Here is a 23,588-nt window from a genome sequence, read left to right as displayed (position 1 = left end):
GCCCGGATAAACTACATTCCCTTGTAAACATCAACACTAATTACTTAAACAATCTCACCATATAAAACCTCCAATTTACCTTCATCTTCTCCAAACAAAGCATTACCATGGAAAACAAGGACTTGAATACAAGACACTTATCAGAAGATCTAAGCTTTGAGTTCAGCCAGATAAGTACTCTATCACCTTCTCCGGCCGATATCTTATTCTCTAATGGCCAACTGATTCCTCAAACTTTTCTTGGCCCAAGAGTATCTAGAAACTCAAGTCTTCATTCATCCAATAACTGCAGCCTTAGTAGTAGTAGCACAACAAGTAGAAGCAACAGCACTAGTAGTAATGGCAGTGGAGTTGTGAAGAAGTGTTTGAGAGATGGTAATAGTGAGAGAAGACCTGGAGAAGGTGGACGTTCAGTGTCTAAACGTGTGTCTTTTCAAATACTTCCTTCTGATCACAAGCTTCAACTCATTGGATCAACAAGGACTACTTCATCTCCCAAAGGTTAGAAACATGCAGGTTGTTAAGAAACAGGGAGAGAAAAACAGGGGATTCATTGCTTCTTTTGTGTTTGCATGTAGAGAGTGCCATGCACTTGAACCTTCTAAGCATGTTGCTGATAAGATCATCAGAGTTTAGAGAGGTTGTAATCCTCAAAAGTTTGATGCTTCATTTTGTGGTTAGAATTATTGTTTTCCTTGCAATGATGATGGTTTTATCATATGTTTGGACTATTCGGTGCATGCAATGAATGTTGAGCATAAAGACAAGGGAAATTCAAGGATATTCTCTATGGTTTTGGACTATGTTTAGTCTGAGCTAGATGAGATTTTTCTTCTTTTATTCAAAGATTTAGTTCTATATCTCTTTAATTGTTCCCTGTGTTTAGTCTTGCTGTGGTTGTTTGTCACCATGGCAAACAAGTTTGTTATTTTCATGTATTCAGGTCCAAATCATGCATATATATTAACTTTGGCCTACTTAGCTAATACAATTAGAAGGTTTGAATAATTTAAAGGTACTTTATGGTGTCACACAGCTAAGAGAATGCAGTTATGACAGGATTGTAAATACCACTGCACTGGTTTGTTGTTTGTCTGTGAGAGAAAAATAATGTCAAATTGTCTGCACCTATCATTGCTGTTTGTATTTCCAATAGGAAGGCCAATATTCAATCCACAATTAAATTCTTCAACACAGGAATTAAGATTTAAGGACACAGATCCCCTGTTTCCGAGATACAATGAATAATGAATGATACCTTTCCATAAATGTAATGAATTGCATCAACCACTTGATACTGTCACTAAATCTCCAACTTAATCTCTCATGGTCCCAAAAGAACTGTGCCTTTAATCCCAGGTAAAAAAAGAAAGAAAGAAAGAAAGAAAACAGAAATGGATCTACCAGAGCAATGCAACAGAAAGAAGATCTTCTATAATCACAATCCCAGTGTCCTTGTCATGAATGTTGTTCCAGTTTTCTGCATCACTGTTTCACTAGTTGTTCTAACCAAGATGCAATGCTCTCTGTTTGATTTGTTTATTGGGACTCACAGTTCCAGACGGGGACCATCCCAAGACATTCAGACACACTGTCATATATTCACCCTCCCAACAACTCAACCTTTTCCTGCTTTTTCCTTATTTACTGCACCCTTTGTTACTACAATGGGAAGCAAGTAGCTACTAACCAGTGATTTTGCTCACCATCTTTTCCATCCAAAAGTTTATTGACATCATTCTTTAACCCCACCTGAATTCCTGTTCCCACTTTTCCACTCCCCTCTCTGTTCTGTCCCAAACTCTCCAGGTCCTTTGCAAAAAAAAGTCATCCATTCTAATCTTTCTCACAAATTTACCACCATTCATTTCACAATCAAAAATCAGATACAACATTTCAAATATTCAATAATAACTATTTCTCCATCATCATCATCATCATCATCATAATAACAGTAACAGTAACAGCAGCAAAAAAAACAACAACACTGAAACAACAACTGAGATTATAGAGATGAATTAGTGCATGGTGCATGGTTAACCAAAGAAGCCGGTTTGGCTCCAGACGGCATCACGCACGCGACTCATGTCTCGGCCTTTGAGTGTCCGACCAACACCTTCAAACACCGACGTGGCAACTGACCTCCCATGCTCACGTGCGAGATACTCGTGTGGCGGCACCCACTCTCCATCCCTCCTCCTCCTCCTCCTCCTCCACCACCACCACCTCCCCATGCACGTCATAGTCAACTCTCCGTACTCTTGACCAGTCCGGCACGTTGACCGGCGCTGAAGCCGCCGCATGTCGGCGTTGCTGCTGCGTTGTCCCACTTCTCCCAACTTCTCGGAACTGGTGTATCACTGACGTGGATGGACTCCGGCAGCCATCTTCAAACGCAAGTGACAGCCCTCCGACGTGCCGGTCTTCTCTCTCGTTCATCCACCGCCGTTGCCGTCTTTCTCTTTCATCTCTATACCAACACTCCTCGCTTTCCTCCCCAACCGCCTCCGACCAAACGTCCTCCTCCCTGAGATCCGGGAGATCGTTCCCGCCGGCGACGGCGCCGCCTCCGCCCCAAGTTCCGAGGAGTCTCTCACTCCCATGCTTCCTCCCCTTCGCCATCTCCCCGCCGGCAGGAGAAGACGAAGGCCACCTTTGTTTATATGGTGCTCAACGTCATTTCATTTGAGTTTCATTTCGGGGTTGGATTTGAGTTTCATTTCCACTTGCCACGTCGAACTGAATGCGGGGCCCAGTGGAGAATTCTTGACCTCTCGATCAATATCTGAACGCTTCCAAACACTAAGCTGCGGGACCCACCACCACGTGGTTACGTGTCGTTAGCTCATGATACCGGGCCCCACTTCCCCCGTTCCCTATCCTGTCATATCACGCCACGTGGTTGGTACGAACTACGCTGACGACGATGGATGTTTACATACGTACATGGTATCGTAAGCGTAATAAATGAATAAACAGTACATAAACCTGCACGTGTGAATCATCATGTAATGTCCACCAGACACGTGTGAGTTACAAACCAAATTCGACTACCCTTCTTTAAAAAACAACACAGCTGGATATTAATAATTAATAAATAATAAATAATAATGAATAATGGAGGTGATTATATATTCCAAATGGTTGGGACTTTGGAAAAGGCATGATAAGCAACGGTTGAGGAGAAGAAAAGAGACATAGACCCACCCAAATTGTCTTGATTGAACCCAAACAAAAGAACAAATAGAAATCTCACTTAAATCCATAACTTATCCTTTCCCCATCACTTTGTCCATCTACATGTTCTACTGTGACACTGTCTATCATTTAACTTGTTAATTACTTATTAATAATTAAATTATTTAAACAAAAAAATTTTTTTAAAAAAAATTAAGTTAATAAAGTTAAATATGCAAAATTATATGAGAAGAGGGTTGCCTTTTAAGGACAATGACGTGCCAGACCGAACTTTGCTGGTCCCGCGATTTAGTCTGGGTTGGCTTCATTGTATTATTGAGTCTGGTGGGACCCGCACCCATGACCCTGGGAGCCACACCACTCATGGAACCCACCTTTTTTTATCTCTAATTTATTTATTTATTTATTAAAAAAAAAGGGATTTGGTTTTAATATCATTTTAATTCCTATTCCAATGCTCATGATTATTATTATTAATAAAAAGGAAAAGTGGACCCCATGAACCGACTGCAAGTAATGGTTGAACCAAGCCATGTAAAGCACTATTAGTTTTGAATAGGTTTGGTATCTTCTCACGAGGTGAGTGGGACCCAATGAAGATGCAACCAAAGCTTTGGAAGAGATCTGGCCCCACCATTGTCTCAGAATCAGAATCTTACCCGCTAATTTTAACAAAACTTTATTTCTTTTTTAAATTAAGATAATGTATGAATTGTCTGTTGAGAGTCTCCAAATGGGCAATAAATTACTTGGAACTTCATGGAATGGAATCAACTTGATTGGGGGGTTGCATTATTTGTATAGTATATTCTATCCATGGTTCTTAGATCTATTGCTTTTGAATTCCATGTGGATCTATATGCTTTTCTTTTTTTTTCCTTTCTTTTTGATTTTCCAGCTAATCAGGACTATGTTTTGGGTCTTTTGTTTAGTTTGAGTTTACTATAATGATGTATTATATTAATATTCTTACCTTACTTTTCCTTTTGATGATTCTCATGTAATTAATAATAGTAACTAAGAAACCCATAAGGACTAAAGAATGAACACTGGTTGATTTGTTTTTTGGTATGTCCTCAAATGATATTTTTCTGTTCCATTGGAGAAGGAAGATGTCATGTCTGTATTGTAGCTATAGTGATGTTTCCATTTTGTTTGTTTGCAAAGTCAGTGATTGATTTACCATGTTTTCTTTATCATAAATACTAATTAATGATTCTTTCATGGCCTTCACCTAAAAAAGACATATGTTGAGCAATAGTGTTTGTTTGTCTGCATCTTAATTGTCATCAGCAATTATAACTAGAGCTAAATGATTACAAAATATCAACAAATACATCAAACAAAAGACAAACAATCATTTTCACTTAAATTGCTAAATTCAGTGTAATGCTGCAGAATTTGAGTAGCTTGTATAGATCATATGGTTTTAAAAAGAAATTATTTCTGAGAGATCAAAAGGAAGTTCCTACAATGTTGCATGGTGATACAAGAGCACGTAAAATCTCCGGTGCATATACAGCAGAGTACGAATTTAACAAAAGGAACTACCACGGAGTTCCCGTGCATTGACTAAAGATACATAAGCAGTTTAGAACAAATAAACAAAAAGATGATGCGAGACGTTGTGTTCGTGTAAACAGACAAGTAGCAGCAATGATCTGAATTGACACTTGATACGATTCCCGCAAAGCCAGAAGGTCAAGTTCGTATATATTTTTCAGTTGCATAGGTAGATGTTTGAGTTATTGTTGAATTGAAAATGCGCTAATCCGGTTTACCTTTTAAGTATGTTAATCTTGAGGTAATGATCATGCTAAATTTTTTGCTTCAAGACCTGCTTCAGCTGAATTTTCTGGCTCTCGATCCTTGCCTCAAGAAGCTTTGCCTTCAAACTTTGGTTTTGCGTGCCTCGTGGCCATTCAATACATCCCTTCATGCCACGAATAATGTATGGTGGGTTCACAGAGTCAGGAGAGCTCCATTGCACCAGGCTTCGAGGACTTGATCCGATTTCACCAGACAGCCTTTCCGGAGACACGGTGGTGGCATTAGACATCCTTCCATTTGACAACCTCCCATTTATCATCTCCATTGATATCTTCTTGGGATTTTCGCCATTAATTTGGCCAGATGACGACTTCCAAAGCCTAACAATTGACGACACCTTCTTCCTTGATTGCTTAGTCCCCACAGAACAAACCTCACTTATTTCGCTATTTGCTTTGCCAGGAACTCCATTATCTTCCCAATCAGTTCCACTCAGTGACACATTACTTTCTTGACAGAATCCATTTACAGATGGATCGCTCCCTTCCGGAGAAAAACTTGATCCTTGCTCTTCAATGTGACTCACCGTTTCCCAACCACTATCATCCTCTGCATCGTCATTTCTATCAACTACTCCATTCACATATCTTGAATTATATTTGGTTTTTCCTAACAATCCATTAATGTCTGGGCTAACTGTATGGACTTTAGATGCATGACTTGCTGGTCTGGATTCACAGCATGGTTGAATCTCTATCTCATTGGCATCTTCTCTTGGTTGGAGTTCTTCAAATACTGAGAATATGTCCTCCGACGCAGGAGGGGGTTGATAAGTCAACTCTTTGATGTCTTGAATACCAACTGAGCTAACTGCCTTTACTAGTGCATCCGCTTCTTTAATGTTCCCCTCGTCAAGATTAGTGTTGCGCCTTTCTTTCAAAAATGCCTCTAAATCAGCTTGTAGTTTACTTAGCTGTGCATACTTCTCCTCAAGGGTCAGCTTTGCATCAACCAACTTCATCTGAACCCTTTCTTCACGCCAAATCTCTGCCGTTTGCAACATTTTCTTCTCTTCTTCGACCTCCTCTCGGGCCATCAATGATTCCCTCTTCAAAGCATCAACCTCGGCTTTGTCCTCTCCCATCTCTTTTGCAAGCTCATCGCAAACCTCCTCCATCAATATTCTGTTCTTCCGTTCCTTCTCGTAGTCTTGCATGAATCTCTTGGCAGATAACTTAGCCTCCGCAAGCTCATTGACCAACTTTGAGTTCATAATTTCCATTCGTTGCCGGCTCTTCCTCTCTCGGTTAAGGTCAATCTTCATGTCATCAAGTATTGCCCTGATCTTTCTGTGCTCTTTGCTGCGCCAGGAAGCTTTCTCCTCCTCAACCTTCCTAAAGAAATGATCCATTTTTTTCTTTGCTACTTTCCTCTCGGCCTCAAGTTCAGCAATTTGAGTACGGGCCTGCTCAAGTTCTGCCTGGAGTGTTGAAACAACTGACACAGTGGTAATCTGCTGATCTTCAAGAAGTTTAAGGTGACTATAAAACCTGTAGACCTCATCTGATGCTTTCGTGCACCCGGGATCCCACTTAGTTGCTTTCTCCATCACTGAATTGGCCAATGCAGCTGACCCATCAAGCTGGACAAGATATAATCAAATCAGATATCAACCGTACATGCAGGAACACCAAGTTGATCACTAGTGATTACCTTTTGCAACATAAAATTCTCAGTATTATGGACAGACATGGGACTTAGAAGCTCGTTCCTTCCGCAAGCATGGAAGGCGGAACTTCCATGAATAGTTGCTGATTTGTTTTGCATATGACCAGGAAAATGCTGCAAAGAGAAAGAATGACCACAACTTGAGAAAAATTTTCAAACTAATCAACAAAAGAGAAAACTTTGAGACAAGCACCATTAAGAAAACAAAGTATCGTAAGGACCACCACCACTACCACAACCTTCATCAAGAAAAGCAAATGGTAGGTCCAACCTCAAAACATCAAAAGAGTAGCAATATATTCATCCAACACAAAAAATTCTAGTAGTAAGCTCAATTCAATCACATATGAGCATAGCATTCCATATATGAATATCAACAATTAAATGGCAAACTTCATAGTAATCAACACAAAAAAAAATCCATCTTTATGAGAAATTTTGTACTCCTTTTCCTTCTTAATAACTAAACCCGGATTAAGTGACAATGATTACTAATTAAGGAAGTAAGCTCCCTTCAATCAGATATGAGAATAGAATCCTTTGAACAAACATCAGCATTTGAATATTAGACTTTACAGCAACCAACAACAAATGCATCTCTGGGTGAAATTTTATACCTTTTTTTTTTTCCTTTTAACAACTAAATGCAGGATTAAGTAATAAAATCAATAAACATAATCCATTCAAGCACTATATAACAACACAGTTTTGGATCTAATGATATGGGCTAAAAATACAACGAAAATCCAACATTCACAAAGTTCCACCAAAACCAAGTATTCGGATGAAAAATCCCATCTTTTCCCTAGATTTGAACCAAGTTGAAACCCTAGAAAAGCAGCATAAACCCTAAAACAAACAAATCCCTAAAAAACCGGAACTCATCTGAGAGACTCACCTCACTCACAACCTGTCCTCTTCTGCCTTCCCCGCCACCACTCGCGAACTCCGGCAAATGAAGTTTCCAGAGTCCAGCAGCCAGCCTCCTCGCCGACACTGCCGGAGCTCCATCGCAGCTCTTCTTCTTCCTCCTTCCCTTTCCCCCAACTTCCGGCGCCACTTCCCCTTGCCGATCCCCATTATCAAACTTCCATCTGAGCAGAGGCGTCCCGGGTCCACTCCGTCTCCCTCCATACGCACCACCTCCGGGAAGCACCGAGCTCCGGAGCCGCTTCTGGCGGCGCTTCTTCGCAGCAGCGTGGTAAGACGGGTCAGGGGTTTGAGCTATGGTTTTGGCGGGGATGAGGGGACCGACAGCGGACTGCACCATCGGAACTACTCTCTCCGGCCAGCCTCCGGCGACATTGGGAGGAGGTTTTGGAAAGAGAACGAGAGGGAAAAATGAGACCTTTTTTAGAGAGAGAAACAAGAGACGTTGGAGAAGAGATCTGAGAGCTTTGTGTTCTGTGGGGCTAAAAGAGTCGCAATAAAATTATATTTCCCAAAATACACACCACTGGGTCCATTTCAGGAAGACTAGGAAACTTTAACATGAAACGTTTTGGGAAGTATGAGGTCATTTAAGGAAATAAAATTAAAAAACAATGTCTATTTAATGAAATTATAAATAATAAAATTTAATTTAATTTCCAACTAAAATCAGTGTTTGATTTATTTATTTACTTATTTAATGTTTTTTTTAAAAAAAAATTAGAGATAAAGAAATGGACCAGCAAACCCTGAGATGCCACATCAGCATTGCAGAAGGGGCCCATGAGGTAGTACTGGGCCGGGCTTTGGATACGTTTTTGGAAGTGTCCTGCTGTTTGAATTTTGGAGACTTGGTATTATGACCGAAAGTGTTGGACCCCAATGGTTTTAAAGAACGTGATAATTTTGATTGCTCGGTCACAAAGAGTGGTTTAATTTTTTAGTGTAGTTTATTTCCTTGAAATTGAAACCAGGATTCTCAACTTGGAAAAAGCCAAGCTGAGATCACGTGTGGCTCACGAACTTCCTGCAGGAACGGGAGACAATTTAATTTATTTAATTATTATTATTATAATATATATATAACATTTAATAATTTGGTTTTCATTTTATCTTATTATTTTCAAAAATATAACCTTCTAGTTCATGTTAATCTCCAACCAAATAAAAAAAAAATTTTGGATTTGGTATTCATGCTTACTTTTCTCAAATTATTAAAATAAAATTAATATAAGGACCAAGAGTGAATTTAAACCATATTAAAAATAAATCAAAAAATTAAAATATTTCAGCTGATATCTAGATAAAATATAGTGTCACGATAATAAATGCGAGAATATTTATATATATATAATATTATTAATAATATATATATATATATATTATTTATTTCTCCTTGATATGTTTATGTAATAACATATGATTAAAAACAAAGATTTTTTTCAATAATTATATTATTTATCTTTTATTTAAACACATATCTGAATGTTAAGTTTTTAGATCAATGAAGTCACTCTTCCACTCAATTTTTTTTTCATTAAAAAGAAAAGAAGAAGAAGAAAAAGGGAAACTCAAAGGAACAAGTAGGCCTTTTTAGTTTAGAAGTGGTTGGTATATTTAATAGGGACATCACCTGGAGATGATCTGAGATTTATATTGAGATTAATAACTCACATGAAAGGTTCCCAAGATCATGTGTAATGAGTCAAAGAAGAGATTAAAAAAATAAAAATTAAAAAATAAAAAAATATTTTAGAAATTATTAATGGAGTGTTGTTTAATGTTTGAGAACAAACAATTATAATAGTATCCAATTATAATAGTGTTGTCCACAAGAGTATCCAATGTCTTTGCTTAAGATTGAAGACTGCTTTCACAACTATTACTAAATATACGCACACAAAAATAATCACCAAACAAATAATAAAATAGCTTTGTTTGATATTTTTCTTAATTTATTTTAATTTATATTTTAAAATAAAATAATGTAGGATAAAAAACAAGATCACATGAGGCAATTTGGGTCTCCCGTGAGATCTCACTTAGACCAATCAAAGATTGAGGTACAAACTCACATCAATAGTAGAGAATTTTAGTACCACTCTATTGTGTAAATTTTAAATTTGGGTAATAAGTATGTCGCATTATATGCTTTTTCATAATGAGGGCCAATACTGTAATTAAAGATTTTTTTTATAGTTTTTATTTTTTTAAAAACATGAGCTTTAAAAAAAACTGAGATATTAACATTAAACACTAAAAACTTACAAAATATAACAGTAAATTATACACTTAATATTATAACTTTAAATTTATTTCTCATTCATTTTGTTATATATATATATATAAGCCATTTCATTATTTTTTTAAATAAATAAAGGATAAATAATGATTTGTTTGCATTAAAAAAAGGAGAGTACAATAGGGAATACAACATAATTAATTGATACAAGATAAATCAGTGTATGATTCTAAGGCAAGAGCTATTTTGAAAGCATCAATAATAAATACGGACCTAGCAAAGAATTGAATAAATAGACATGTAAAAGTATTCTTACTCAAAAAATAGACATTATAGAAAAACATCCTTATTGAGTGATATATAAATGGGTTAATCAATTGAGTCCATTAGCCAAAACCAATATTAAGCATAGGCTCCTTGAAGTCAAGGGTAAGAGAACCGACAAAATCAAACCATTTTGATGTTTAAATGTACTTCTATAAAGTAGGAATTAAAGATGAGGAAAGAAGCAAAAGAACATATTAGTTGGAATTAACTTTTTCAAGTAGAAGACTTGCTCAATGGCATTAGAAGTGTTTGGACTAAATAGCCATCTCATTTATGTCACTAACAAACATTTTAACCTACATTAAATAACTTTTATATATATATATCAAGATGTGTCCCTGTCTTGCATGGGGCCATAAGAAAGCAACATAAACAAAACAAGAAGCCATTCATTCATGAAGAGACTAGTAGACTGTAGACTTAGTCATGTATTTGAACAAAGATACATGTTCTACTCATAAATAGTTTGGCCTCATCTTGCATCATTTTTTTATTTTTTTTTTTTTTTAAATTTCGCTGACTATAAATTTTTAGAAAACAAATTACTAATATAGTAATTGGACGAAAGAAAAAAAGAATCATGTATCAAGAAGTCATTAGGTATACATACTTAAAAACACTTTTCACAAATTTACTCATGCGTCATTTTTATCTATTTTATTGAATGGATATGCATTTATAGCATAGCATAAATTTCAAAGAATTTTTGATATATATATATATATATAGCTGATATAAATAAATTAATTAAAATATGATTTTTTATAGCATAGCATTATCAGTAGTAATACTGTAGACTATACTTCTACTTAAGATAATTTTATTATTATATAAATTAATAAAAAAATAAGTATATATTTTATTTTCATACCACTGGCCTTATGAGGAACAACAAAAGCTTCAACCCCAAAACAATTCAACTTCTATTCTCAATCCATGAATGATGAGTTCCAAGTTTCTCTCATAATTCCAAAAAACTTTTTGGTAGTGATTTCGTTCCATTATATCTCATTTTGTGGGCCATCTTAAGGTGGTTTTATTTCATTATATTTCATTTGTATCATAATTTCATTTATTTATATTTTGTTTGTATTATTACACAATGAAATATCATTTATAATCTATTGAACAAAAAACTATTTTTAGACGAGAGATTTAAAAAAATAGCAGAATTGATTCACTCTATCAATAATTAGCCAATCTAATACATCACATGAGATATGTCTTCTTTTCTATTGACTCATACTAACTAATCAATGAAAAGAAAAAGAAAAAAACCCCGTCTTGTCCTATAAGGCCATTATCCAACACAAGAACCAATTTCTTTTATATACATGTCAATAACTTAAATATTTGTTTTGTTGTTCAAAGCAGCTATTACAGTAGTATTGGCTCAATAATCAACTTTTTAAATCTTATTACTAAATAGCTAATCATAATGTATCCTTATCTTCATAAGACCAACATAAAAATATAATTATAATAATAATAATATTGTAGACATCATATAAATCAAAAGACTTGAGTTTTTCATTTTACTCTCAAATCAAAGATCAAGGATTCGAATTTCTCCCAATTCAAAACTTGAGAGTTCGATTCTATGATTTATTTAACCTTAGGTCTTGAACTTTGAACATACTCACATAAGTTTTTTACCGACACTTGAAAAATAACAATTTGATCATCTTTTATAAGTCAAAAGTAAAATATTTCAACACCCACTCAACATGGATGGTCACAATTCTCACATCAAAAGAACAGGTGATTTTGAAGATGAGTAGACGACAAGGTCAAGACAAGCTCTATCTTCTAACTAGCTAGTTACTAGAAGGTTAAGAGTATTATTTAGTTTATATTATATATTTATTTATGTAAGCTTTATTACTTGGTCCTTTTGTTGTTTTTAAAACTGAAGCTTGCCGAAGTAATCATAGGCTAATTTTAAAATTAGATTTTTGACTATTAGAGGGTGGTTAAGCATTTATTTGATTAATAAAATGATGAGAGAAAAGGGAACCCAAAAATATCTTTAATAAATATTCTTTGAAAAGTTAATGTTCATGATGATATATATATATATATAATATTCTTTTTTGAAATAATATATATAATGTTCTTGTTGTGCCAGTAAGACTAAAAGTTATGTCCCAAGGTCATGCGCATTCGTTTTCTTTTCTTCTTTAATTTAACTTTTGGGTTTTTTTAATCTTTATTATACGTATAATCATAATCCTCATTGTATTAGAACTTTGAGAAAGAGAAATATTAAATTGCATCATATGACTAATTACATAACAAATGACTAATAGTTTATAAATTGTTGGCATATTTTTATAAAAATGGATAATTACTAATATGATGTCGCAAAAATGATATTTACGTATATATAATTATAAAACATATTTATTTATTTATTTTTATGACTATAAATTAACTCATAGATTTTATCAAAATATAAATTGATTCTTGTTTTCTTTTCCCTTTTTTCATGTCTCATATGAATGACAAAAAAAGTAAATAATTATTTATTCTATATAAAATTTTTCAATTAACTTTTGATTGGAGGAAAATATATAAGCAATTGTCCGATCATCATCGATCACATTCGAACTAAATAAAATGTTGAATTCTCTAGAATATAATAATTTCATTCAAACAAACAATTAAGAGAGAAGAAAAAAGAAGAAAATTTAAAACATAATTGATTTCAATTTACAAGACTCTATATAATGTTTCCACGTTCTAAGAAGTTGGTAAGACTACGTCATGAATTCAATATGAATTACCTCAAATTGAAAGCAATTAATCATCTGATTTTGGTCTCTTGAAATCATTAATCAAAATTGAGTCTAATAAGGAACAAACTTAATTGGGTTGCCAACTTGGACGTTGTGGAAAACTTCAAACGTGAGACATAATCTAGTGATTAATCATTCAAATGACAGTGTAATTAATTAAAATGTTTGATTTGATGGTAAACCCACCAAACAAAGACAAAATGAATGTGAAGCGCTAGATTCCCTTATCATAACCCTCTTTCATACTACGTTGAACACAGTGGTTAGATCCCACCCATTTGATTCTCTTCACACTCTCTAGCCCTTTTTTTCTTCACCCTTTGAAGCTTATCCCAACTTTCCTCAGTGCTTTCGTTCTTTGAATTTTTAAATTATTTTAAAATTTTAATAAATATTAATGAATAAAAAGTTATACCAAGTCAATATAATTAGTATAAAAACAATCAAATTAGTTGTTAGTTTTAAAGAAGTTAAAAATCACTCGTGACTCTTGAAAGGATCCAGAAATAACTAGTGGTATATGTTTGAGTTACTTAAATAAGTGATTTTGAGTTCGTATTTTATGAAAGAATTTTACCCTGATTCAAAAGGAGTTTGAGTGAGAGAGAGAGAAAAATGTACCCTGTTTTAAATGGTACAAGTTTAGTTTATTTAAGCAAGTGATTTTGAGTTCAAATTTGATGGGAGATCTACCCTATTCCAAATGATGTAAGTTTGAGTTAAACAAGTGTTTTCAAATTCAAATCATCTGAGAAAAATCTACTCTAATTCAAATGGTATTAGTTTAGATTACTTAAGTAAGCGATTTTGAATTCAAATCCTGTGAAAGAGATTTACTTTCTTTACAGAGCTCCCAATATTTCACTCTAGACTAATTTAGAACTTGAAACTAATAAAACGAAGTTAAACACCGAAATAAATAAATAAAAACTAGCACATAAATTACATGAATCTATTTATTTTAATGATGCGCCTAATGTGGTTAATTAGATTATTCATGCAAAATTACAGGTGGGTCAGGCTCGCCACCTAAACATAAAACCCCCAAAAGCTAAAAAAAATTAATAATTAACATATATATATATATATATATATAAGTACAAACCAATCACTTAATTAATCCACATCAAACCCACCACACCCACAGCACGTGAAAAGAGCTTGATTCCCAACAAAACCCCGTTCACACCAAACCCCTATCCGAAACTCCCAAAAAAGATTCCATCCCCATCCGTGTTCACACTACATCAACCTAACCATCTAACCATCCGATCAACAACGCACGGTCAAGATGCCACCTCAGTGTCGGAGGTGCTGACGTCATGCATAGCCTCAGAGACCAAGTCTACGTTGACCAAAGTTTGCCACGTGGACTTATCACATGTCATCCCTACGTGGCATTCAAATTTCTCATTCTCTATATATATTACGTGAACCTCTCCCATGTTGCAAGTCCTTCCTACTCTTTCTCTCATACCATCAACCAAACACCAATTATATATATATATATAAATAAATAAAAAAATGGGGAACTGTCAGCACGGCCGGCCGGCGACGTGGGCCGATGACGACGAAGACGACTATGAAGAGGAGGAGGAGGAGATGACAAGAGAGATCTCAGAGAAGAAGATGAAGATGGAGCCAGTTACCAAGGAAGTGAAGATCAAGATAACTAAGAAACAATTAGAGGAGTTATTACACAAGGCTGAAATGCAAGGCTTGCCTCTACAACAAGCTTTGATGGTTCTCATGAGTGTCGGCAACGTTGTCGGTGAGCCGGAGAATGGTAAACACTGGCGGCCGGCGTTGCAGAGTATACCGGAGGTGGCTGAGTAGTTAATGGTGGTGTTTTTGTATTAATTTGCATGATCACTTGTCATGTTTGTGGATTAATTATTTTTGGTTGTCATTGTACAGATATTAACAATTATTTTGTAGTGAATATATATTATGATTGTTTCTCTTTAATCATGCATATCTTTTTTGAGTGGTTGGAGACCATTTCATTGATAAAATCACTTTATATATATATATATATATATATATATATATACCAACCTTTATAACTTATGTATGAGGACCCACTGAATGAAAATTCAGTAATGGGATCAGACCATTTCATTTGCTTTGAAGGTATTTATATGCATGTATTATTTGATTGTCAAACAGGTCATACTGGTAATAAATTTGGTAGCAATTGTGGCCAACTAACAAGCTTTAATTAGGGAGGAATGAGTGAATATATGAATGAATGGGTGCAGTGCTCTTAATTTCTTGTTGTGTATAAAACCCACCAACCATAAGACTTGCAAGCTGTGTGGGGACTATGAGATTGATATCAGCCTTATAATTAATTCTGATCATTTTAATTAAGCAGAAACATTAATTAATAATTACTTGTTATTAATTATTTTGGTCAATGGCATTAAGAAATTGACACAGATTTTGAATTTGGTGTCAAAAAGCACCTAAATTTGTCGGTATTTTATATATTAATGTTTTGCTGAACAATAACAAATTAAGAAGATGTACACAGAAAATATTAGTAGGTGATTACTTGTTTATCATGTTATATATTTACAGAAACTTGTAAGGAAACTCTTGCATGATATATATATGTCATGTTTTGGAATTTTGGAAGTGAAATTTTCTTTGATGCATTGCTAAGAATCAAAGTATGATCAAATATGATGTAGTTTTTTCTTTAAGATGACTCATTCTTGTTTTAATACTTATCCATGTTTAAAATATGGTTTATATTAATTCTAGAACCTTAATTATAAGTTGCCAGGTCTTTATAAACTCTAGATATACTTACAACTTATATGGATGATTTCCTGCATGATGGCCGTTCAAACCATCCAACCTTCTTTGCATTGTAATTTTCCTTGTATTTTAGATTTATATCACAAACACTTATTTTTATATTTAAAACATAATTTATGGGCCAATGCTATTGTCTGGATGGACAAGTGGTTGTTAAAAAACATAATCCGTCACAATACCAAAAGTAATATGATCACTCATAAGTGGTTGTTACAAATCAATGCATGAATACCGAAATTTTACAGCACATTACTATATTTATATACTGTTTTTATTTAGATAAATCTCTTGTGAAAAATGATGTATTTTTTCTCTCCCAATTGTATGACAAGAGATTATTCAAGTCACCTAATATATTTTAAAAGGTTTATTAAATCACTGTAACTGGTATATTTTTTTATACTTTATTTTTATTTTTATTTTTTAAAAATAATATGATCATAATGTGATTCGACTTGTTAAAAAAAATCATATAATATTTTATACATCTTCCATGAAGCTTATTTTGTCGTTAATCATCCTGTGAACGCTGTCCCGTCTCACCAATATTTTTTAACTTTTTTTTATTTTTCTTTATTGTAGTTTTTTAGATTTTCTTTTATAAAGTTAATGTAATTATTGTGGAAATATAAATTTCTATATTTTATAATTGCTTGCAACCCAGGAACTGATTAAGTTAAAGCACACGTGAAAAATTAAGTAATAAATAAGTTTATTAAATTCAGAGGTGAATCCAATAAGGGTCTATGACAATATTATATATATATATATATAAGTGACGTACTCCTTAGCAAAATTTAAATCTAAATCTTGTAACATATAAGTACTATTTTGGTACTTTCAGGACTATGATCTAACTATGGCGTAGCAACATTTAAACAAAACTCGCACCATATCAGTACCGCAGATATACAAGTCCTAACAAGTCATCAATTTATACTGAAAATGAAAACAAAAATGAAAATGATTCTTGTTATGTATATATATATAACTATATAACTAGATTAATTAATGGCAACCACACGGGTTAGACCAGTGATAGTCACCATGGGTGATAAAGGGCGCATGATTCAAAACCCTATGTTAGAGTATTATAGTGGTACTATATATTTTTCACGTATAGATTCAGTTGATCTTTCGTAGGAGATGTTATATCCTCCTCTTAAGGTTACATAGCAGATAAATTTATTAACTTTATTTAGTTTTTGAAAATTTTTTAATTAGACACACAAGTGGCACTATTTTAATCATTCCATATGACATTCAGCAAAGTTAATAAATTTTTATATGATTTCTAAACCATTGTAACTGATATACTTTTTTTTTTGACAACTTTTTAATAGAGACACTTGTTTTTTTAGTAAAAAAAAAAATTAATTTTTTTAAAAGTCATAAGATATTATTAAATGTATTGTACAATAATATTATTAAAAATTAGAAATTAGGGCAATAATTATTATTATCATAATTATATCCATGATCCTCCACTCAGATATTTATATTAATTTTATTTGATATTCATGATCAAGGGAATAAAGCATCAAATATTATTTACTAAATTTAACCCAAAAAAAAAAAATAAATAAATAGAAAGAGGGCACTAAATATAAAGGCAGTATGGTTCAATAATGATAGTCACCCACTCAAAAATAAACAGGAACCCCAAAATTCCAATCCTGCCACGTCACCACTTCCACCATACTCACGTGCACTGCTCGTGCTTCTTTAGAGAGAGAAAGAAAGCTTCTTTCTTTCTTTTACTAGTGAGAGAAAGAGGGGAGAGGTGAGAAGTAGTTAGTGCTCTCACTCTTGAACACAGCTCTGCTTCAAGCTTCAATGGCTTTTGTCCCCACTTAGACCTCCATTGCATTCAATGGCATCTCTCTCTACCTCTCTTGAAGGATGACTCCAAATGAACAGCAAGACAACAGCAAAAGGTCTCGCCTTTCACTCCACCCATAAATACAATCACCATCCTCACAAAGTCGCTGCTATGTGGCCTCGCAATTGACTCAAGAGAGGAGGACAAAGGGAAGGCCCAAATGGGGGGTGGAGCTCCTCTGCCTCCCGCTCTCTGGCTTCTGTCTTGTTTTTTCACTCTCTTATGTGAGTTTTCTCTTGTTTTCTTTCAAGATTGCTTGATCTGTGCTCTTTTGTGTTGCTTGAGATCTTGTTGTTTTTATTTTGGTTTTGAATTTCTTAGGGGCATCATGAATTGGTTTGTTGGTTTAGTAATTAGACTGGAAATGCTTGCAAGTTCTTTCCTTTATGGTTTGGGAGTGAAGAAAGTGATGATTTTGGTGTTTGAGGTTTGTGACAAAGCTCAAATTTGTACCTTGAATTGTTGGGGGCTTATGAATTAGTATGCTGGCATAGGACTATTAGAGAAAAATGCTTGTGAATTTTATTCCTTTATGTTTTGAGAGTCACTCATGGTAGAGACTTGGTGAAGAAAGTTGATGATTTTGGAGGTTGTATTTTGTATCAAAGCTTAAGTTTGCAACTTTAATTGTTTGTAAATTGATGTGAAAAGTTTGACTTTTGAGAAAAAGTTCTTGAAGACTTGAAAGGGAAGGATCTCAAAATATGGTGACCAGCTGGAAGTGTTTTCAAGGTTCCACCTTGACCATGCGCAAACACATTGTTAAGCAAGTTTTAGGGTAGAAGAAGAGTTTTGTTACCCTTCAGTGGATATTTATATTGATTAAAATTTAGTTGCTCAAATCTTGTCCTAATCTCAGGCATTGTTAATGTTTTTATGTTGTACTAGAACATGATCCTTAAGAAATGGAGGATTTGCATGTTTGCAAATTCAGAAGTTTGAAAATGGACAACAATGTGAAGGATTCTCTTGAACTCACTCAAATTAGTGGTGCTTTAAAAATCAGAAAACTGAGCGCGGAGCTTTAATTTGATTTTTTTGAACACGTCACCAAGTGTCTATTGTTAAATATGAATCTTCACATATGATGTGTATATTTTGCCATTGCTTACTGATGAAATCATTTATGCATACAGTGCAATGTGCATGGAATTGAGAATCATCTTATAATGATTCTAAATTTAATCTTTTTACATGATCACGTTCAAGCTTTTGTTAATAATATCTTAGATTACTAGGTTAACTTAATATACTATGATGTTGAATGCTTATTATGTCTATAAGCTTCATTATGTATAAATTCTTCTCAGGTTTGGAAGAAATCACCGGATTTGATAACAACATGGTCCATAGTTTTCCTTTGACACTCCAACTGGATTCCTCTCTGAAAGAACAAACTGGTGCTCTTATACCTGAAATGCCTCCTAACAGTTCTCCTCAGCCGTTGATTCCTCTCCTTGCACCTTCACCCTTGGCACCATTCTCAAATAGTAGTACTCCTAAACTTTCAGGTTAGTCTTGATTAATATGATTATACATATCTACATGTGTGGGCCATTGACTTATTTCTTCAATGATCTGATTTAATGCTATTTTCAGGCCAATGTACTTTAAACTTTTCTGCTGTTGAAAGCTTGATGAAGACTACAGCTGTTGATTGCTGGGCCTCCTTCGCTCCTTTCCTGGCCAATGTTATTTGTTGTCCGCAGTTGCAAGCTACTCTTGCCATCCTTATTGGACAGTCAAGTAAGAACTCAGGGATGCTTGCTTTAGATTCAACGCGTGCAAACTATTGCCTATCAGATGTTCAGCAGATTTTGCAAAGTCGAGGAGCTAATCCTGATCTTCAGCATATTTGCTCCATACATCCATCAAACTTCAGCGAAGCTTCTTGCCCTGTCAGTGATGTCAATGGGTTTGAGAGTGTCGTTGACTCTTCTAAACTCCTGGCTGCCTGTCAGAAGGTTGATCCAGTGAATGAATGCTGTAGCCAAAAATGCCAGAGTGCTATACTTGATGCCGCGAGAGAACTTGCCTTCAGAGATGGTGGCTTGCCGAGCTTGAATGTAGCCCATCTATCGTCTGAGCGCACATCCAGAATCGATGATTGCAGGAGCATTGTCCTTAGATGGCTGTCCAGTAGGCTTGATCCATTATCTGCACAGCAAGTACTCAGGCGGATATCAAACTGCAATGTTAATGCAGGTAACTTGAGACAAGCATTAAAAGTCACTTGCCTTGCTCAGTCACCCTGTAAGATGTCATTTGTAAAGTGCCTTCTGTAGAATGTTTAATTAGATTGCATGTCTCGATGCCATATATGGTTGTTTTTTTTTTTTTGTGGTTTCAATGCATATAATGCTTGATTTTATCTGCTAAGTTTTCCTTGGATGGTGTTTGATTGTTTGGTGTTCCCATGTGCGGACAATGCTTTGGTGTCTGTTAGCTTAACTGCTCATAATTTCTTTTCAAATCCCCTCCTACCATTTTAAGTATATTGCTTGATTTAGACATACAAATTTTTAGAAATTGGAACTATTTGTTTTTTGTTTTTCTTGCTGCAGTTTGTCCTCTGGTTTTTCCAAATGCTGAGAATGTTGGACGAGAATGTGGAAACAAGATCAAGAATCATACCACATGCTGTAATGCTATGGACAGTTACATTGTTCACTTGCAGAAGCAAAGTTTTATAACCAATTTACAAGCATTGGATTGTGCTTCATTGCTCGGTCTTCAGTTGCAAAAGATGAATATAAGCAGGAACATTTACAATTATTGTCATGTAACTCTCAAAGACTTTTCTCTTCAAGGTTAGTTGTATCATTGCTTTATTCACGAAACTGCAGAAATTGCTTGTTCTTTAATTAATATGTTCAAACGTTAGTATTAAATGCCCTTTAAAATTGCTGTTGAATGGCATGCTAATTTGAGTTTATGGTTTTTCTGTTCGACATGTGATGCGGCACTCAAATGGCAAAGCAGTTGGATCACAAGGTATTTGTGACAAGATATGCACATTGTCTTGATTTCTTCTTTAAGGAACATATATATAATACATACTGTGCTAGCTAATCACAACTAGTGATGATAGATCTCTATGATTTCTGTTGTCTATTTCTGTCATATGTTTATATGATCACATTATGGTGGCCACTGAAGTCCACATTGTCGTTTACTGTCGTCATGCTTTGTGTCCGTGTGTAATTAAATACAGTTCCTACAGTTGAGCTGTGTTATATATGTTTGGTAACATCTTGCTGCATTTTCTGCACTAGAGTCTGGATGCCTTCTGCCGAGCTTGCCATCCGATGCAACATTTGATCCGTTTTCAGGAATCAGCTTCACTTGTGATCTGAATGACAATATCGCCGCTCCATGGCCAAATGCGTCACAAGCGCCATCGTCCTCTTGCAATAAGAGTATGGGCGAAAGCATCACAGCTTGTTTATGTTTTAATCATCATATGCATACAATTCCATATGACTTTTCACGTCGTTCATCTTTACAGCTGTAAAATTACCAGCATTACCGGCTGCAACATCTGCACATCCAGGTAACAATTTCGATAGTTAATTCTCGAACATTTCTGAACATTCCCGAACCGGCCTTATTAGTGTTCAGATTTGACTAGAAATTGTCATGATCATTAGGAAATTTCAACAGAGAGATGTAACCTGTCACCTGCTCATCTTTTTTGCAGGGAAAAGTATGATGGGAATGATGCTTGCTCTTTTAATTGATTCATTGTTGACTTTTATGTTGCTTGTTTGATCGATCAAGTATCATTACCGGTCAATTACTCAGCACTACCAAGATGCATTTTGAAGATGAAGGTTCAATTAAGCATCAAGTTGAAACAGGAAATTTAGTTGTGAGGCAGGATAGTTCATAGTTGTTTGTATTCTGATGCCACAGTAAAAAATGGTTTAATTCTTGTAGGAATAAGTTATCTGTAAAAGAAAGGGTAAAAAATGAGGCAGTCCATTTGTAAGTAACCAGAAGCTGATTGTTCCTTTGCAAAAGCTCTTTCCTTCATACAAGCATTTTCTTAATCAATTAATTATTTATTTGTTTGGTTGTTCTTGGCAATCAAATTGTAAAAGTTCTTTTTTATATTTCAGTATCATCTCCTTTATTTTGTTTTTTAACATCAGATGGATGCATGGCTAGGGTGTAATCAATCAAGCTCGAGCTGAGTAGTAGGGTGCTCTGGTTCAATTGAAAACTCGTTGCTTGCTACTCGACTTAAACTTGATGGAGTTTTGTTATTATGACTCAAGAATAACTTGATATTTAAATCAAGTCTCAAGCTTGCTTGATTAAGCATAAAGGCTAATGAACTCTATTTGATTTGATCATAGATTTTCAACTGCTCGAGCTAAATTTGAGCTTGAACTCAATTATATATATATATATATATATAATTTAAAATAAAACAATATATAAATAAAAAAATATATAAATACAACTTCTCAGTTGGGCTTATGAGCATTTAAGTCAAGTAATAATTAGATACTCATACTTAGCTCGCTCAATTATTCTAGCTACTTGAGCTAGCTTGATTTAACCATGATCAAGTTGAGTTCGAGTTTTCCACGAATCGAACTCGAGTAGCCAAACTATTTTAACTACTCGAGCTTAAACTCAACTCGGCCATGATCAAGATCGAGCTTGAGTTTACCACAAATCAAATTCAGGTAGCTTCTGAATAGTGACGTTTCATTTACACGCCTATGCATGGCTTCAAAAATATTGAAATTATATGAGTTATATGCATATCTTTACATATCTGCAATGTCTGTTGATAGTTCAGTAGTTAGTAGAGTGAGTGGTATGCTAAATTATAAGAGATTATTTTTGTTTTAAATAAAGTATTACACATGTGTACGTGTATACAAAGGTTATTTATTGTGATAGGTATGTATGAAAAACTAATAATCAAAATTAAATATTTTTAAAAATGATTCCAAATTTTAAAGAATAATTTTAAGAAAAAAAATATGTCATTTTAGTTTGCATGATATTAAAAATCATGAAAACAAAGTTCAAATTCATGTGTTTTTCATATATTTATCAAATGCAATAGTAATTGTATGATGAAATTTACTTTGCAAACATACTTTGTAAATGTATACATGCAAAATAAAAATATTTAAAAAAATCATGGTGGTTTAATTAACTGGTTTTTCTTTTGAGTTTTTTTTTTTTGAAAATTCTTTATAAAGTATTTTTTTTATTAAATTAAGCAGCTTTCTTATTTGATGAGTTATAGTAACACTTGCCACCAATGCAAGTTTTTATTAATGAAATATCTGCTTCAAAATATACAAAAGATATGGTAGGAATATTGCAACTCCAAGTCATGTTAAAATGTGAAATTCTAACTAATTCAATGTTTAAACAAATAATTAAACAAAAACTCTAAATAGAATCAAGTTGACATTGTGTTGATTGTCAAAGAGCTCAAGTTTCTCCAAGGCACATGGCAGCCATGGCTTTGCTTTTGCTTTCTTTTTTTCCCCCTTGTTTTTCAAGCAAAATTAAATGGTTTACACAAGCAATGATTAATGACTTTAAAAAATTATAATTTGCACTCTTTATTCAAATGGTTGGTTTATCAAAGTCAATAATATTCATAAGTCTAAATCCATAATTTGAACATTTCAAAGCATGAGAATGGTTTGCAATATTTGGCTTTTGACACTTAAATTCTAAGTAATTTAATTACAACGCAATCAAATGACAAGTTGTAAGAGTCATGCATGTTCTTCCAATTATGTACCTTTCTTATCACTCAGTTTAGTAAGAAAATATATGTTACTTTAAAAGTTAAATTCTCAATTTTGCCAAAAAAAAAGTTATGATTTTTTTATATTAGTTTTTTATT

At 34.1% G+C, this 23,588-nt stretch overlaps 3 protein-coding genes and 1 pseudogene across 3 annotated transcripts; 3 read left to right on the top strand and 1 right to left on the bottom strand.

The window, feature by feature from the left end:
* Positions 1-107: 107 nt before the first annotated feature.
* On the top strand, positions 108-2,704 carry LOC120277548 (annotated as a pseudogene).
* A 1,918-nt stretch (positions 2,705-4,622) lies between these two features.
* LOC120277479 lies at positions 4,623-8,096 on the bottom strand. Its single transcript, XM_039284339.1, has 3 exons — positions 7,595-8,096; positions 6,682-6,810; positions 4,623-6,610 (listed from the first exon to the last, which is right to left on the bottom strand). Exons 1-3 carry the CDS (start codon positions 7,964-7,966, stop codon positions 5,015-5,017), a joined length of 2,097 nt encoding a protein of 698 aa, XP_039140273.1. The 5' UTR covers positions 7,967-8,096; the 3' UTR covers positions 4,623-5,014.
* Positions 8,097-14,484: 6,388 nt separating this feature from the next.
* Positions 14,485-14,961, top strand: LOC120277959. The gene has a single exon (XM_039284839.1). The coding sequence runs from the start codon at positions 14,518-14,520 to the stop codon at positions 14,827-14,829; it is 312 nt and encodes a 103-aa protein (XP_039140773.1). The 5' UTR covers positions 14,485-14,517; the 3' UTR covers positions 14,830-14,961.
* Positions 14,962-17,616: 2,655 nt separating this feature from the next.
* LOC120277884 (uncharacterized GPI-anchored protein At1g61900) lies at positions 17,617-21,790 on the top strand. Its single transcript, XM_039284733.1, has 8 exons — positions 17,617-17,925; positions 19,012-19,212; positions 19,301-19,906; positions 20,266-20,511; positions 20,684-20,695; positions 20,977-21,120; positions 21,210-21,254; positions 21,402-21,790. The coding sequence occupies exons 1-8, from the start codon at positions 17,862-17,864 to the stop codon at positions 21,470-21,472; spliced, it is 1,389 nt and encodes a 462-aa protein (XP_039140667.1). The 5' UTR covers positions 17,617-17,861; the 3' UTR covers positions 21,473-21,790.
* The last annotated feature ends 1,798 nt before the right edge of the window (positions 21,791-23,588 follow it).

The sequence above is a fragment of the Dioscorea cayenensis genome, chromosome 15 (assembly GCF_009730915.1).
Source record: "Dioscorea cayenensis subsp. rotundata cultivar TDr96_F1 chromosome 15, TDr96_F1_v2_PseudoChromosome.rev07_lg8_w22 25.fasta, whole genome shotgun sequence".
Classification (NCBI taxonomy): Eukaryota; Viridiplantae; Streptophyta; class Magnoliopsida; order Dioscoreales; family Dioscoreaceae; genus Dioscorea; species Dioscorea cayenensis.
The sequence above is the reverse complement of the archived record's forward strand: the minus strand, read 5'-3'. Positions and strand labels throughout refer to the sequence as shown.

Coding starts and splice junctions, on each gene's coding strand:
- LOC120277479 (XM_039284339.1), bottom strand. CDS start 7,966: ATGGTGCAGTCCGCTGTCGGTCCCCTCATCCCCGCCAAAACCATAGCT. Junction 6,811..7,594: donor GAGGACAGGTTGTGAGTGAG/GTGAGTCTCTCA, acceptor TTCTCTTTGCAG/CATTTTCCTGGTCATATGCA. Junction 6,611..6,681: donor AGAATTTTATGTTGCAAAAG/GTAATCACTAGT, acceptor TATCTTGTCCAG/CTTGATGGGTCAGCTGCATT.
- LOC120277959 (XM_039284839.1), top strand. CDS start 14,518: ATGGGGAACTGTCAGCACGGCCGGCCGGCGACGTGGGCCGATGACGAC.
- LOC120277884 (XM_039284733.1), top strand. CDS start 17,862: ATGGGGGGTGGAGCTCCTCTGCCTCCCGCTCTCTGGCTTCTGTCTTGT. Junction 17,926..19,011: donor TTGTTTTTTCACTCTCTTAT/GTGAGTTTTCTC, acceptor AATTCTTCTCAG/GTTTGGAAGAAATCACCGGA. Junction 21,255..21,401: donor TGCAACATCTGCACATCCAG/GTAACAATTTCG, acceptor TCTTTTTTGCAG/GGAAAAGTATGATGGGAATG.